At 45.5% G+C, this 16,850-nt stretch overlaps 2 protein-coding genes across 2 annotated transcripts; both read right to left on the reverse strand.

Moving 5' to 3' along the window:
- Nucleotides 1–5,509: 5,509 nt before the first annotated feature.
- On the reverse strand, nucleotides 5,510–6,595 carry SDHAF1 (succinate dehydrogenase complex assembly factor 1). The gene has a single exon (XM_074218833.1). It carries the CDS (start codon nucleotides 6,255–6,257, stop codon nucleotides 6,003–6,005), a length of 255 nt encoding a protein of 84 aa, XP_074074934.1. The 5' UTR covers nucleotides 6,258–6,595; the 3' UTR covers nucleotides 5,510–6,002.
- Nucleotides 6,596–8,140: 1,545 nt separating this feature from the next.
- Nucleotides 8,141–15,937, reverse strand: LOC141508524 (IgGFc-binding protein-like). The gene is made up of 3 exons (XM_074217220.1): nucleotides 15,876–15,937; nucleotides 15,189–15,270; nucleotides 8,141–8,557 (listed from the first exon to the last, which is right to left on the reverse strand). Exons 1-3 carry the CDS (start codon nucleotides 15,935–15,937, stop codon nucleotides 8,141–8,143), a joined length of 561 nt encoding a protein of 186 aa, XP_074073321.1.
- Between the last annotated feature and the right edge of the window lie 913 nt (nucleotides 15,938–16,850).

A 16,850-nucleotide genomic window follows, 5' to 3' on the forward strand; every position in this document is an offset into this window, starting at 1 on the left:
TGAGATGCCTTCACAACCATTGGATTTTCTAAGATGACAGAAAATGAAAAATGACAAATGCTGGAAGGATGTGGAAGAATAGGAACACTATTACTCTTTTTGGTGTAGAGGTGAACCAGTCTAACCATTCTGAAGAACACTTTGGAACTAAGCCCTATCCAAAGAGCTTACAGATAATATTTTCCAAAGTTTTCTAATTTTTTAATCTCACCTTTTATTTCTAAATCATGAACCAATTTTGTGCTTATCCTGGTATATTAGCATGAGGCAGCTAGTCCAGTGGGTAGAACACTGGACTAGAATAGAGTTAGGAAGACAAGTTCAAATTCAGCCTCAGACACTAGCTGTATGAGCCTAAACAAGTCACTTCACCTCAATTTGTCTCAAACCAGAGAGGGAAATGGTAAATCATTTCTTTGCCAAGAAAACTCCATGGGAAATATGGTCCATAGGTCACAGATACTACTGAACCAAACCACAAAAATAATAGCTAATATTTATATCATGACAACTAAGTGCCAAACTATTTTATAATAATTATCTCATTTGATCTTTATAATGACCTCAGAAGGTAGGTGCATATCTTCTGACCCAGCAGTGCTACTGTAAGGTCTATAGCCTAAAGATCAAAGAAAAGAGAAAAGGAATGATTTGTACAAAAATATTCATAATCATTCTTTTTTGTAGTGACAGAGAACAGGAAAATATGGGATCTTCATCAATTGGGAATGGCTGAACAAGTTGTGTGATATAAGATTGTGATGGAATACTATTGTGCTATAAGAAATGACAAGCAGTGTGTTTTCAGAAAAACATGAGAAGACATTTGTGAATTGATGCAAAGAGAGTGAAGCAGAACCAGGAAGCACTGTAACCAGGAAACAGTAACATCAATATTGTAACAATAATCAGACTTAGTTGATCAATACAATGATCCATGATTCCAAAGGTCTCAATGAAAAATATTATGTAACTTCAGGGACAGAACTGATGAACTCTGAATACAGATTGAAGCTGAGTTTTTTCACTTTATTTTTCTTGCTTTATTTTCTTGCAACATAGTTAATGTGAAAATATATTACCTGACTTCACATGTATAATTGGTATTACAATTACTTGAGGGAATGAGGTGACTAGGTGGCACAGTGGATAGAGCACCGGCCACTGGTCTTGGAGTCAGGAGTACCTGAGTTCAAATGTGGCCTCAGACACTTAATAATTACCTAGCTGTGGCCTTGGGCAAGCCACTTAACCCCATTGCCTTGCAAAAAAACCTAAAAAAACCCCAAAAGACAAAACAAAACAAATACACACATACACACACACATATCAGAGGGGCTAGAGGGAGGGATGAAACTTAGAATTGGAAAAAAAAATTTTTTAAATGAAGTCAGTTATGTCAAGACAACAAAGATTCTCAGTCCAGAGCCAGGTGCTGGTTTGATAGACCAAGAGTCCCTATCCGCAAGGTGAATAAGATCAGTCATTCAGTAATAAGCAATTATTAAGTGCCTACTATTGCCAGCACTGTGTCAGATGTTGGGGATATAAAAGCAAAAGACAGTTCCTAGCTCTTGCAGAGCTCACAATCTTTTTTTTTTTTAACTGATATTTTATTTCATTTTTCCTATTACATGTTATGGAAGTTTTTCGATATTCATCCATGCATGTGCATATTTTAAAATTACGTAATTTCCTTCTACTTTTTCTTCCAATGGCCCTCCCCTCAATTGGGAACAGTCTGGTAAATATTGTACATATACATTTATGTGTTAGACACATAAACAAATATATAGACATATGTGTTTAAACATTTGTCCATGTGTTGAACACATAAATACATGTGTGTTTAACATGTTTACAGATTATCCATTTTCTGTATGAGGAATTAGAATTAAGGGAAAGAAAACCATGAGATAGTAAAGAAAAACAAGAGAAAAAATTTTAAAAGTGAATATAGTGTTCATTCAGATTCTGTAGGGTTTTTTGGTTTTGTTTTGTTTTTTCTTCTTCAGAAAGTGGATAGCAGTTGTCTAAAGCAGATCTCCTAGGTCTGTCCTAGCTTTAAGTAGCTCACAATCTAATGGAGGAACCATCATGGTAAATAAGAGACAATTAACAAGGGGAATGCACTGGAATGAAGAGGGTATGTGAAAAATTTCCTATAGGAGGTGGAATTTTAGCTGGGACTTGAAGGAGGTCAGAGAGAGCAAGAGGTTGAGGTGGGAGAGCACCCCAGGAATAGGAGACAGCCAGAGAAAATGTCCAGAGCCAAGAGATGGAGGGTTGTTGGTGGAAAGAAGTCAGTGTCACTGAATGGAAGAGGACATGTCAGCAGTGAGAAGTTTGGAAAGGGAGGAGGGGCTCTTATGAAAGGCTTTGAAGGTCAAACAGAAGATTTTGTATTTGCTCCTTATGGCAATAGGGAGGCATTGGAGTTTATTGAGGAGGGAGGTAATATAGATCTGCTCTTTAGGAAAATCATTTTGATGATTGAATGGAAGACAGACTGAAGTGTGGAGAGACTTGAGGCAGGCTGATCCCCCCCCCCAGTAGCTATTGCAGGAATCCAGGGGTGAGATGATAAAAGTCTACATCAGGACAGTGACCATGTCAGAGGAGAGAAAGAGGGTATTCAGGAGATACTATAATGACAGGCCTTGGTAACAGCTTGGATATGAAGAGTGAGAAATAATGAGGAATCCTAGAAGCTCTCCAGCCTGAGGGTCTGGGAGCATTTTGGTTTACATAGGTGTTCATTTTCCATCTTAGAATCTTTAAAGTGAGCACTTGAACCCACTTAATAAATGCTTAGTTTGCTGATCAACATTTCTGTTGTGTCTCCCAACTAAGACCTTTAAAGAAGTCATTTCAGAGGCCCCTCTCCTCATGGGTCTCTCAAAGAGATTTCAAACCCCTAACTAAATGGCCGCCTCTCCAGGCCTTCATGGGGATACCACTGTATCTTCTCTAATCAATTATTCAATCAACAAAACATCACAACAACAAAACAATCACAAAAAATACAAAGAAAAAGCAAAAATAATACCTGCCTTCAAGGAGCTTATATTTGTAATGAGGAAGATTTGAATTCTAATGAAGATGATTAGTTGTCCAAACAGCTAAGTTTAGGCCCACCAATATAATTCCTGTAGAAGCTTGAGACAACTCTTTTGTGTTAAATGAGATATTATTTATAAAATACTTAGGCCCGACAGACAGTAGGCACTTAATAAATGTGTTTTCTCCTTTCCCTTCCATTGACAAATACCTCGGGGGGAAAACAGTGTCCTGAGATTCATACAAGGAAAAAAAGTCAACTAACAATTAAAAATAAAATAGTAGGGGCAGCTAGGTGGCAAAGTGGATAGAGCACCTGCCCTGGAGTAAGGAGGACCTGAGAACAAATTCAAATTCAGACACTTGATACTTACTAGCTGTGTGACCTTGGACAAGTCACTTAACCTCATTACCTCACAAAACCCCAAACCATAGCACAATAACAAAATACAAAGTGAAAACTAGATACTGTAACTGAAGAAATCATGGGTCTGCAGGAACGAGGGTCAAGTATATTTCTTGGGTATCCTGAGTCTTTGACAATGAAAAGGGAGGAAAAAATAACCCTGGGGGGGATTCAGAAAAAACAGGAATCCTTTTCCTAGGTCAACCCAACAATCTAATCCCAACTCTAAGATTGAGGTATTCAAAATGTTTGAGGCAGGGATTCCTACATTGAGATTATATGGCATCATCAATTTAGATGTCACTCTTGACCAAATCCTAACCTTAGTTCTACATTTTTTCTCACTAGCCATGATGGGGGAGGGTAGCTTGGCGACCAAGTGGACAGAGTGCAGACCTGAAATCAGGCAGATAAGAGTTCAAATGTGACCTCACACACTAACTTGGCATGAGCAAGTCGCTTCACCCTATTGGCCTCCAGAATTTTTGCAAAGAAAATCCGCAAATAGAGTATAAATACTTGGAAATGACCAAAGAATGATGATGGGAATCCCTTCAAGATAATTCTTAAACCCAACCCTGAAAATTTTGAAATCATCCCAAACCCATGAATTCAGGCTTTCTTTTTCTTCAATCCCCCAAGGAAACATAAATATTTGGATTAAAAATGTAATTTTATTCTAGGAGGAAGGACCATGAGTAAGGCCAAGGGTTTGGGTAATTGGGGACAGAGCTCCCACTCCAAGAGTCTTTAGAGTGTACCCATGTAGGAATTGTGGGCTCTGTATACTACAGGCCTTCAGGTCTAGGAAGGGAATCCTGGATGGGAGAACCAATCAATAGATTTATCAAATGTCTACTATGAATGAAAAAGTCCCTAGATTTAAGAAACTGACATTCTAAGGGTGTAGGGGGAGAGGAGAAAACAAGGAAATATGTATATTTTACATGTATGTATGTATGCAGAAAATAACAAAATACAAAGTTGTTAAATACAAGACAGTTTGAGAGGAAGAGCACAGGCACTTCGGGGCATCAAAAAATGCTTTTGTAGATTTAATAATCTAGAGAAGCAAACAGCAAAGCCTTCCAGTGTCTCTGACAAGAAAACCCCAAATAGGTCAGGAAGAGTTAGACAGGACTGGGAAAAAAAGAACTAATGAAGGGGGCAGCTAGCTGGCACGGTGGATAAAGCACCAACCCTGGACTCAGGAGGACCTGAGTTCAAATTCAGCCTCAGACATTTAATTTACCTACCTGTTTGACTTGGATAAGCCACTTAACCCCATTGCCTTGCAAAAGCCAAAAACAAAGCTTGTAAAAAAAAAAACCTAATGAAAATATGAGAATATTTAGATTGTGTTAAGATTGTGTCTAAAAGAGATTATAAAATGTAAAGGAAGGAGAGGGGAAGAGAGGGAAAGAAGGAAGAAGGAAGCAAGAAAGTGTTTCTGTCAAGAAAACTCCAAATAGGTCAGGAGGAGTTGGACAGGACTGAAAAAAAGACCTAATGAAGAAGAGATTCTAAGATATAAAGGAAAGAAGGAAGGAGGGATGGTGGGAAAGAAGGAAGTAAGAATCTCTGTCAAGAAAACCGTAAATTAGGGGCAGCTAGGTGGTGCGGTGGATACAACACAGATCCTGGAGTTGGATAATCTGAGTTCAAATCTGACCTCAGACACTTAATAATAACCTGTGTGGCCTTGGCCAAGCCACTTAACTCCACTGCCTTGCAAACAAAACAAAACAAAACAAACAACCCTTAAAAAAAAACCCTAAATTGATCAGAAGAGTCAGACAGGACTGAAAAGAAGACCTGATAAAAAGATCTATTTAGGCTGTGTCTAGAAGAGATTCTAAGATGTCAAGGAAAGAAGGAAGGAGAGAGGGAGGAAGGGAGGGGAAGAAGGAAGCAGGAAAGCAAGGAATTCCTGCCCCTTGGTCTACCTTTTGGACTCTGGGACAGCTTGAGGGGGTTCTCCATCCTCCCATCTGAAATCTGGAATTGCATCACCCTTCCACCGAGAAAAAGTAGACAGACAGCTTAGCAAATAGGGCTCACTTTTATTGGGGGGAACCACAGAACAACAGTTACCTCAGAATCAGGCCCAAGGACATCTCCCTGAGGACCTTCAAAGCACAGAAACAAGGGAGTCCAATGGGCCCAAAGCCTGTGGGAGTCCTGGAAGGATCCGAGTCACTCTGGGGAACCCACGGGTTTTCTGCTTCTTTCTTTCTTCTCTCCCAGGGAGTGGGGGGTTGGGAGGGATCTAGGGCAGTGTCCTGAGGGAGCCTGGCAGGTAAGGGGAAAACAACATGCCCAGGCTTTTGGGTGCCCAGTCTCGTGTGTTCACTACCATGTGTCTGTGGGCGCCCGGGCTCGTGGAGGCACTGCCTAGTGTCCTGTGGGCACCTGGGCTTGTGGAGGCACTGCCGAGTGTCCCGTGGGCGCCCGTGTGTCCTGTGGGTGCCCATGTGTCTGCGGGTGCCCGGGCTCGTGGAGGCACGGCCGCGGTCCTGCGGGTGCTGGGCCTCCGTCAGGGCTCCTGGGTCCCGGCTCCGGGTCCGAACACGCCCACGGCCGTGGTGTGGCTGCCCCGCAGCAGCTCCAGCTGGCGCCGGCCGCGCCGGTACAGGTATTCGATGCGCAGCACGTCGGCGCGTGGCAGCCGCGCGTGCTCCCGGAACTCGGCCCGGACCCGCGCCTCGGCGCCGGGCTTGCCCCGCGCGGCGCGCAGCAGCTCCCGGTACAGGCCGAGCACCTGCCTCTGCAGGCGGCTGTGCGGACTCATGGCCTCCCGCGGGGCGGCAAGCACAGGGGCCCGCGGGGCGGCAAGCACAGGGACTCGCGGGGCGGCAAGCACAGGGACCCGCGGGGCGGCAAGCACAGGGACCCGCGGGGCGGCAAGCACAGGGGCCCAGGCCGCGTCACTTCGCCATGCGGCCGGGGGAGGGCGCGGGCCGACCCTCCGGGCATCTCCTGCCCTGGCCCGGACGCCCGAGCCGGCCTCCCACGCCCGCGGGGATCGGGGCGCCCACGCCGGGGCCTCTCCTCCGGGCCAGGCCGGAGCAGTCCCGGCTGGAGGGGCAGAGCGGGCCGCGCGGCCGCTCCGAAACCACCGTGCGCCATGCTTCCGGGTTTCCCGCCGCCGATTGGCCGCCGGGCCTCGTGACGTCACCGCGCCGGGGCGCGCCCTCCCCTCCCCCTCCCCTCGGCCGGCCCGGGAGGAGGGGGCGAGCCTGGGGGCGCGGCGCGCCTCTTGGGTCCAGATCGGGGGCTCGGCCAGGCCATGGCCCAGATGTCCTCCTTAGCTCCGAGGTCAGGAAAGTGCCCCAACCGACTGGATTGTGGAGGGAGCAGGGGTCTCCCCGCCCACCAAAGCTGGGGTGCCCACCTGGCTGCGATGTTGCAGAGGGCTAACTCTTGGGGGTGTGGATTGGATCAAGGGTTCCACGCTTCACACTGGGCGCTCAGGTCCCCGAGGGGAGGAGGTCTGGGGGCTGCGCCCCCCACCCACCCCGGGCTCTGATGGCAGAGGCTTGGGGAGACTGGGTCCCCGAGGAGACATGGGGGGATTAGGAGAGGATAGCTGTTAGGCCCTCGTTGCAAAGCTGAGAGCCACAGCCCTGGGCCCCCAAGGGGTCAGGGGCTACGGCCAACTTAGCAAGCAGAGAGGGGGTCCGTGAAGAAGGGAAACATAGAGGAAAAGAAAAGAGTAGAATGGGGGCAGGAAGGAGGATTCTGAGGCCACAAATGCTTCATTTGCCAAAATCCATTTATTGGCGTTTTCAGCAGACAGTCCCCCGGTCAGAGGTGCCAGGCCTTTGTGGGAGTGGGGGTAACCACAGACCAGAGCAGCTGCATTATTATCAAGTAGAAACAGAGCCTTCCTTGTAGACAGGAGAGTGCCTCTTCTCCATGCTATGGCCAAAAAATAGAGGGTGGGGTTAGGAGGCTACAAGTCCCTCTGGCTTGGGTGGATCTTCTGGGATTCCGTTTGCCAGGATCCTGGGAAGGGACTGCATGGGAAGTTGCCTCAGACATGGGCCACTTGGGGCAGAGAAAAGGGAGAAAATTGGTCTATTCATTCCCTTGTAGGGCAATTATTGGTTTGGGGTCCTGAAAAGGATTAGGGCTAAAATCCTTACCAGGGACTGAAGGCTTGGGAACGACAGGACTGAAAGACATCATCCAGGCTAGTAGCAGGAAGCCCACCCCTGAGTTGAAGGTCATCGTGAGGGTCCCCATTGAAGTCACCGCAGGCAGCTTGCAGCTGTCCCCCCAGGGCTCGGGCAGCCCTCAGGACCACTGCACCTTTTGGCCCCACCAGCACCCGGAGAAGGGGTGGTCTCTGTACAAGGACCTTCCCCGAGCCAGCCCATTGGGCCATGACCCCTCCACAGACCTGTGCGGGAAGCTGGGTCCTTTCCCCATTCACCTTAAGAAGACAAAAGGAAGTTGGGGAATTGGCTGAGGAGGGGGTCCAGGATTCAGGTAATTCCTTGGGATTTGGGATTGGGGAAATAGCTTAGATAGTAAGGGAGAAGAATCTTTAGGGCAAGAACCTAGGCCCCATCCTCCTTGCCTTTCTAGTCTAAGGGAGGTCAGTATAAGGCATTTGAAGTTGTGGATGTGGTCCAGAAAGGTCTTTGGGAAGGGGACCTTATTGAGGAATCAGTGACTTACCCAGACCTCCCTGTTGGGCCCTACAGCCACACAGCCATCCCGGAAGCGAATGATGACCCATGGTCGTGGAGTTGGACAGGCTGAGCAGGGGGGGTATTCTGTGACCACACGGAACCAGGCCGGATCCTGGGAGTTGGCCCCAGCCAGAGCTGCCAGCTCATAGGCGCCTGGCGCAGCGAGGACAGGGACTTTGCCTTGGAAGCCATCAAAGGTGGTAAAGAGACCTCCTGGTACCATACGACAGATGGCACTGCCCTTGCCCAGAGGCCCCTTACAGAGGCGGACACCTTGTTCCAAAATGCAGCCCAAGCCTCGGCGACATTGGAATGGTCGGCACCTCAGGCGACCTCCTGCCTGGCAGATGCAGCGTTCTCGGCAGCCTGGGAGGACCAGAGACTGGCCCACCTGGGGAGAGAGCACCTGGTCAGATTGGACTCACAGCAACCACTCCCTAGGGTAACTTTCAAACTGGCTCCTCCTCTCTCTTCAAGGTCCCAGCCATTCTCTGAAGAGATCTGCACTTGACGATTTAGCCTAAGTTTCTAAGGTTAAGTCAGCAGAGCCTTGGATGGGTAGGGCTCACACATCTAGTCCATTTTACAGATGAGCAAGGTGAGGTCTGGGGAAATTATTTTATCATGGTCATACAGGTAAAAACTTTTCTACTCAAATCCTTGATTACCTCATCTGCAAAATGGAGAACAATTCCTGGAATGTGAAGGTGGTGTTTGTAAGCCTTACAAAGCTGCCCCAGGTGGCTGAGAGGGGTGGATCCTTGGAGCTCAGGAACAGGTAAAATCTATGGTATCAAGCTTATGAGTCTACATTGTGGACCCCTCCCCCATCTACCTAGCAAATCACTTCACTTCTAACTGCCTTGGCTTCTTCAATTGTAAAATGGGAATAATAGCTACCCACCTCCCAGAGCAGTTGTGATTAAATAAGGTATTATTTGTAAAGTGTTTAGCACAATGCCAAATAGCAAATGTTTTAAAAAAAATCTTTCCTCTTCTCTCCAAAAATTCCTATATAAAGGAAGCAGGTATGATGATCACCTGCATCCTTAATTTCCTCATTTCCTATTCCTTCTGGGCCCAGTCCCTTGCCCCTGGTTCTTCACTGCCTAAAACAAGCTCAGGCTTCTTAACTCCCATCAAGCCTCTCTTTGCTATATATTGGAAGACTGCTAGATCCAGAGCCTGTCTCCTTTGGGAAAAGCTGCCTGGTGCTTCCACTTCCCATATTCTCTTTGACCCCAACAATCATATGGTCATGACCCTCATTCCCCTCCAAAACTTCTCATCTAAGTCACCTCTTCACTGGCAAATTAATTGGTCTTTTTCCTTTTTTTTTTAAGATATTGATAATGTTTGTTTTTATCTCTCTTCCTATCTAAGGAGCCCTCTTGTATGACAAAGGAAAACAGAGGAGTCTCCCAAGCCTGAGGATGCTCTGTTACAGATCCTTAATCTCCCTGCTCTCCAGGGAAAAGCAGGAGTTGTATCTCTCCATCTCTCCTCTGGGATACAAGGGGTTATGTGAAGTCATCCAGTTTTGCTTATCTTTTTTGTTTGACTGTCGCTACTTTGCAGATCTCTCTTCCTTCTGGCTTCTCAGAATTCCTCCTTGATCCTAGAGCCAGAAGTCCCAAGGTTCATCAGAGCTTAGAAATTTGTTCATCAGCCTTGTAGTTTTCAGGTCTTGCCATCCAAAAAGCGGATGCTCCAGAGAATTCCAGGAGCCTCAGCTCCCATCCTCATCCTCATGACTCTGACCCCCATCTCAACTGCACTATGTGTTCCTTCCTCATAGTCAACACACTTACCTTTCTTACCATTCCTTCTCTGTCTCCTTCCCCACTGCCTTGTCATGTTTCCAGTCCATTAATATGGGGGTTCCCTTGGCTTTCCCCAGGACTCCAGTTTTTTTTCCATAGAAGCAGAGCTCTTAACTGAAAGAGACCTTACAGACCATCTAGGCCAACTCATTTTGCAGGTGAAGGAACTGAAGCCCAGTTTGGGGAAGTGACTGATCCGAGGTCATAAACTTAGTAGATAGCAAAGGTGGGATTTGAACCCAGGTCTTCTGGTTCTTTCCACTAAACCATTCAGGTGTGTGTGTGTGTGTGTGTGTGTGTGTGTGTGTGTGTGTGTGTGTGTTTAGGTTTTTTTCTCTTTCAATCTATACCCTAGATTGAAGAGACCTCAGGGCCATCTAGGCTAACTCCCTCATTTTTTACATTCACCCTACAATTCTCCAACTCCCTAGATGATTCTCAAAGCATTACCTTCAGTACTGCTCCCCTCCTGTCCTGTAGACCACCATCTTTAACCACCCACAAAATATCTCCACAAGGATGGCCCATGGGCATAGTCCCAAGATCCTTATCCTTTTCTTATTAGTCTTAAGCCTTTCTTGATTGCAGAACAGCCTTAATGTAAACTGATCATAAAAACTCACACATGTGCTCCAGGGAATAGGCAGTGAATGAAAATTAGAGGTGACTCCACTAGCTGAGAAATGATTAACCCAAAGGGGTTTAATAGGAAGGATTCCCCGGAGCCTGGGAGGGCTTCCATGAACTGCAGAGGGAAGGAGTCAGGAATAGAGAAACAGGATAAGAGGTGACTATGACAATGGAAATGGACAAAACAACAGCTAAGACTGAAAGTCTAATTTTTTTAAGAGAGTGAGACATTTGGATTCTGTTGGATTCCCTTCATTTTGCAGGTATGGGACTGGAAGGTCACATAAGACTTGATGGATATGTTGGTAGACAGCTGGAAGTATTATAACAATAAAGATAATCTCTTTGACCTTCAAAAAGGTGAAAAAAATTATTGGTTCATTATTTTTCCTCTTTGAAGAAAAGTCTTCATTACAGAGGATCTCTTATTGGGCAGAGGAGGGGGGTGGGATAGATTCAGAAATGAAGGTAATAAAAAAGTCCAACTTTTTTTTTTATAAAAGTAAGAATTGCACATATATAACCTATATTGGGGAGGGAGAAAAATTTGGAAATCACAATGTTATAAAAAGTTGAAAACCATCCTTACATGTAATTTGAAAAAATATTTACAAACTTTTTTTTAATTGTAAGCTGAGAAATTAGAGGGCCACTCCAGATTGTTATATTCAGTGGGAGGAACTGGATTTGGAATCAGGAAGGCCTACATTGACATCCATCTAGCTCTGTGATCTTGAACAAAGTCCTTTGCTTGCTTTGGTTTTCTCATTTGTAAAATGAGGATAATATTACCTCTGTGGTGTTGCGAGGATCAAATGAGGTAAGATCTAGCACTTTGTATGTAGGTGCCATATAAATCTTATAACATATGGTATCTAAATGCTACCAGAATTATTCTAGCCTTGATGATCTTTAACTCAAACTGTTGTGAACCTAACAAGAGCTCATGAGGATAGAATGTCTTAAGGTTTCCAAAGGATTTTCCTCCATCATTGCATTTGGCCCAACTGGATCTTTAGACTGGCTCTGCCACAGACAGCTTTAAATTTCTCCATCACTTGTTTGAGAAAGATGACTCAGGATTTGATGATCTCTTGTTTTTGTTTTTGCTTTTGTGGGGCAATGGGGTTAAATGAGGCTGCATTTGAACTCAGGTCCTCCTGACTTCAGGCGGATGCTCTATCCACTGTGCCACCTAGCTGCCCCCTTTTAATGACTTCTCGAAGTAGCATCGGCTGGTGCTGAATGAATGTTCTTGCAGCCAAGGGCTCTGGGGTCAGCCACATCATGTTCCTGTGGAGTCCTTCCCATCAAAGGCTTCTCCAATAACTCCACCATTCCCAAATGGAGAAGATGTGACAGAGGGATCGGAATCTCCTTCTCCCATGGCAAAGCTAGGCTGGGCACAGCCTGGGTCAAGATATCCATCAGCAGGTGGTGTCTGATTATAGGTGGCTTTGTGATTCTGCATCTCCATTTCTAGTTCATCCATAAAGGTCTTTTTACATCATGGTCCAGCTGTATGAACATTGGGCTGCAAGTTTCTCACAACTGTAGCCAGTATGGCACAGTGTGGGGAGATCTCTAGGGTCAGAGGCTCTGGCTTCAAATCTGGCCTTTATGACTCATTACCCTTGTGACCTTGGGGAAGGGTTTTCATCTTTTAGGGGATAAAGGACCCAGGATTAGAGGACTCCAGAGCCTCCTTCCCAGACTTAATGTGATCTCTAAGCGTAGGTGAATTTTGGTTCTCCATAGCTAGACATACCCAACTCTGACTCTGGACCCCAAATGACTGTTTAGCCAAGCTTCCCAGCCTCAAGGGCACATTCTCTTTGAAAGAATCTTCCCTCCAAAGGAAAAAAAAAAGCATCAGCCCTATTTACTTCACTTTGCATCAGTTCATACAAGTATGAATGTGACAATGACACATCTGTGTCATACTCTGACCAGAATGGAAATAGGCCAGTGACCAGGACACAGATGTTTAAAAAAATGTTTGTTGACCGACTTATAGCCTGTTAATTTCTTCCTTGCCTCACTCTCCCTCTTCAACCCAACCTCCTTACTTCTGCATAAGCAATTCTCCTTACACAAAGATCTGGTCATGTCATTCCTCCATGGGAAAAAATTACTGCTTTCCAAGTAAAATTCCAATTAATCTATCAAGCTTGACATGATTGGTGCCTACTTACCTTTCTAGTCAAAGGTTTAGTGGCAACACTGAAAAGCTAAGGTCCAATGTTCTCTGGTGAATTGTTTTGTGCCCCAACCCCTGATCTCTCTCCCTTTTCCACTCACATATTTTGGGTCCTATTCTCTTGCCTAGATTTGTGAGTTCAGAGTCAAACTAGATTTCTTTTTCCAGCACTCCATGGCTGACCAATTCTAATTCCACAATATGTCTCCCACCAATTCCTTCTCTCCACCTACACGACCACCTCATTACCTCTCACTCAGACATTGTAATAGCCCCAGGTTCATCTTTCTGTTTCCAGCCTCTTCCCTTCTGACTCATCCTCTGTTCTGTTGCAAAAATAATCTTCCTGAGGGGCAACTGACCTTGTCTCTAAGCTGCTCAGAAAGTTTCAATGACTCCCTATTGTGACACTATTATTTATCTCAACTCCCTATGGGCAGTTAGATGGCATATTGGATAGAGCACCAATGGAGTCGGGAAGCTGAATTTAAATCTGGCCTCGGAAAGTTACCAGCTGTGTGATCCTGGTCAAATCACTGATGTCTGCCTCATTTTCCTCAACTGTAAAGTGGAGATAATGGCACCTACTTCCCAGGGCCATTGTGAGAAGCAAACCAGATCATAGCTTTAAAATGTTTAGTGCAGTGCCTGGATATAGTAAGTGCTCAATAAATGCTTCCATGGTTGAACCTCAGTTTTATTTCTCATGAATTCATAGCTCTAAGAGCTAGAAAAGATACAGCTAGTAAGATTCAGATGTCTGAGGCTGAATTCAAATTCCTTTCCCCCTGATTCCAAGGCCAGTACTCTATCCATTGGATCACCTAGCTTCCCTGGTCACCCTGCAGCTATACCAATGGCCCAGAGGGATAGTAATGAGGGTGATAGCATTGGGAATGATGAAGGAACAGAAAAGATTTGAGAAGACAGAATTATTAGGACTTGGAGATGAATGGAAAGGAAGAGTAAGGAATGGAAAATAATGGAGTACTGGTTTTGGAATCAGGCTTTTGGTTCAAATTCTTTCTCTGCCTTATTCCTTGTACGGCCTTAGACAAGTTGACTCTTCTCTCTGGGACTCATTTTCCTCATCTGTAAAAATCTATAACATGAGATGATTGGAAAAGTGATTTCTAAGGTCTGTTCTAGCTCTTAGAGCTATGATTTCATGAGAAATGAAAGAGGTTCAATCATGGAAGCACTTATTAATCACCTACTATCTCCAGGCACTGCACTAAACCCTTAAAAGCTATGATCTGGTCCTCTCAATGGCCCTGGGAAGCAGGTGCTATTCATCTCCATTTTACAGGGCCATCTCCAGTCATCCTGCTTCATATCTGGTCACTCGATCCAGATGGCTCTGGAGAAGAAAGCGAGGCTGGTGACTTAGCACAGCACCCCCTCACTCAAATCCAATTCATGTGCTTGTCATGGCATCACCTCCCTGATGTTGTGGTCTTCTTCGAAAATGAAGGACAAGGGGCAGCTAAGTGATGCAGTGGATGGAGCACCGGCCCTGGAGTCAGGAGTACCTGAGTTCAAATCCAGCCTCAGACACTTAATAATGACCTAGCTGTATGGCCTTGGGCAAGCCACTTAATCCCATTGCCTTGCGCGCGCACACACACACACACACACACACACACACACACACACGCACACAAAACAACCTAAAAAATAAAATAAAATGAAGGACGAACTGTGTGGAGGACATAGTATATACTTAAGACTTGTTGGTTGACTGTCAATTGACAGGTCATTCAAGGCCTGACAGAATCTGATCTCATCTTGTTTTCCTAGTCTACTTCTCTAGTGACCTTATGGTTTAGACAAACTGAACCCGCCCACTGAGCACAAGCTAGGTACTGAGGCTCTCTGCCTTTGCTCCCACTCTCCCTTTCCTTAGAATAAGCTCCTCTTCTCTCTTTATTAAATCCTTTCCCATCTATTAAAGCTCTAATAGCTCCCCTGAATGAAACTCATGAATCCCCACCAGTGTGCATCCATTAACAAGCAGCTGGTGGAAGGACTTAACTTTTTTACTTTGGCAAGACAATGGGCTTAAGTGACTTGCCCAAGGTCAGACAGCTAAGCAAGTATCGTTTGAGGCTAGATTTGAACTCAGGGTCCTCCTGACTCCAAGGTCGGTACCCTAACCACAGCTCCACCTAGCTGCCCCAGGAATTAACTTTTAGTAAAGGCATTTACAAAGATGATATAGTGAGAATAATTGTGACAAAACATTCCACTCAAAAACCTAGGGTGCATTCTGCTAAAAATCCACATGCCATCCATGGGAAGAGTGAGCTTAAAGAAGGAGTCCTGTGGCATTGAGACACATGGAACAGGTGGGACAAAGGGCAACTCACGATTCCTAGGACCACCACATGTCCTAGACGTCCTTTTTTTCTCTCTGAAGAGTCCTCATGCAGATGTCCCAGGGTACGCTGTCTGTGCTTAGTAGGTTGCTCAGCTAAGCTCCCAGGGTCTATTCCTTCCTTGAGTTCAGGGCTGGCATTTTCCTGTGCTGTGGCAGCTCCTTGAAGCCCTCCCTTGGGTAATTATTTTCTCTTCTCAGGCATATGTTTATGTTCTTGGGTGGATGTCCTTGTTTCTTACTGGTCCAGTAGCTCTGCTGATCTGGGTGGTGGGGATGGGGAGGAAAGACCTCTCCCTGCAGGCATCTCCACCACAACACTCCTGACCCTGGATTCCATAGCTCTCAAAATGTAATTGCTGAACTAAATCCAGATACTTAATATCCTGATCTTGAAAGCTATGACTGGCTTGTTTGCTCAGTCCATCTCCTCATCTAGTGAGAGGCTATCACATCATAAAGACATCATAGGGCATAGCTACCTGTTAACATGTTAAAATATCATCATGGGTAACTACATTTCTGTCTTAACCCTCTCTATGTCTGTCAACTCCTTGAGGGAGGGGAGTATCTAAATTCGATGACTGTCTCAATACCTGGCTTAGGGATCTGTACACAAATACTTAGTAAATGGGTTGGATTGAGTTGAATTCTCTTCCCCCAGCTGCCCCCCACTCACCGGGATATAACGGCCAAGATGGAAACAGCCACATCGCTCCTGAGGTACGCAATCTGTCCCATTGGAGACAAAGCCAGGGTCACACTCGCAGCCCTCAAAGCAGTGAGGGGAGCATCGACCAAGAAGAGGGGCACAGCCAAGGTCACATGTACGGGCACAGATGCTGTAGTGACTCCGTGGTGGACATTTCAGGGCTGAGGGCAGAAGGCAAGGATCTGGTGTGAGGCAAGGTAGGCTCGCCTGGCTGTTGAGGTCCTAATAGAACATTCTTTCTGAACACAACTACCTACCTTTCCATCTCTCTCTCATTCTCATTGTTCCTAACCCTGTCCTTTCTGCTTATTGGAAGTCCATTGATCTATCACCCCAGCTCTGGCCTTACTGCTCCCCCATTCATAGTCTTATCCCTCTGGTTGAACAGTTCAGCCATTTCTACTTAGCCAATCCTTCCTAGTCCTAACACCAGTCATTTCTTATTAACTGCAGTGCTGGTTCACCCCACTCCCTCACCCCCATCCCCCACTCCCATCTGCCTTCGCTGCTCCAACATGTGAGTTGATGAATGTTGCTCTATGTCAACCTAGCAACAACAAAAGAGAAATCAATTGGCTTCCTGGGGCATGTATCCAAGATATAACAGGGTACCTTTCAAGACCTGTCAAAATGGATGAATACTACCACTGGTGGTGATTTACAGGGGCACAAATTATACTGTCAGAAGGAACCTAGAAAGTTTGGCCAAAGTATTTGCCAAAGAGAAAATCTTGGATTAGAAATTCAAAACCTAAGAGCATAAGGGGAGTTTTCACCATTTCTGAAGCTGCAAGGATTAAGAAGACAAAAATTGGACTTGGAAAGTGAACAGTCAAGATGATGATGTTTGAGAATATAAGGATTTATGGTTTCAAAAACAGAAATAACATAGCCCTGGCCAGAGATGGAGTGCTTTTGTTTTAAGATCAGTAAGAATGTGTT

This window comes from Macrotis lagotis, chromosome 1, assembly GCF_037893015.1.
Source record: "Macrotis lagotis isolate mMagLag1 chromosome 1, bilby.v1.9.chrom.fasta, whole genome shotgun sequence".
Taxonomy (NCBI): domain Eukaryota; kingdom Metazoa; phylum Chordata; class Mammalia; order Peramelemorphia; family Peramelidae; genus Macrotis; species Macrotis lagotis.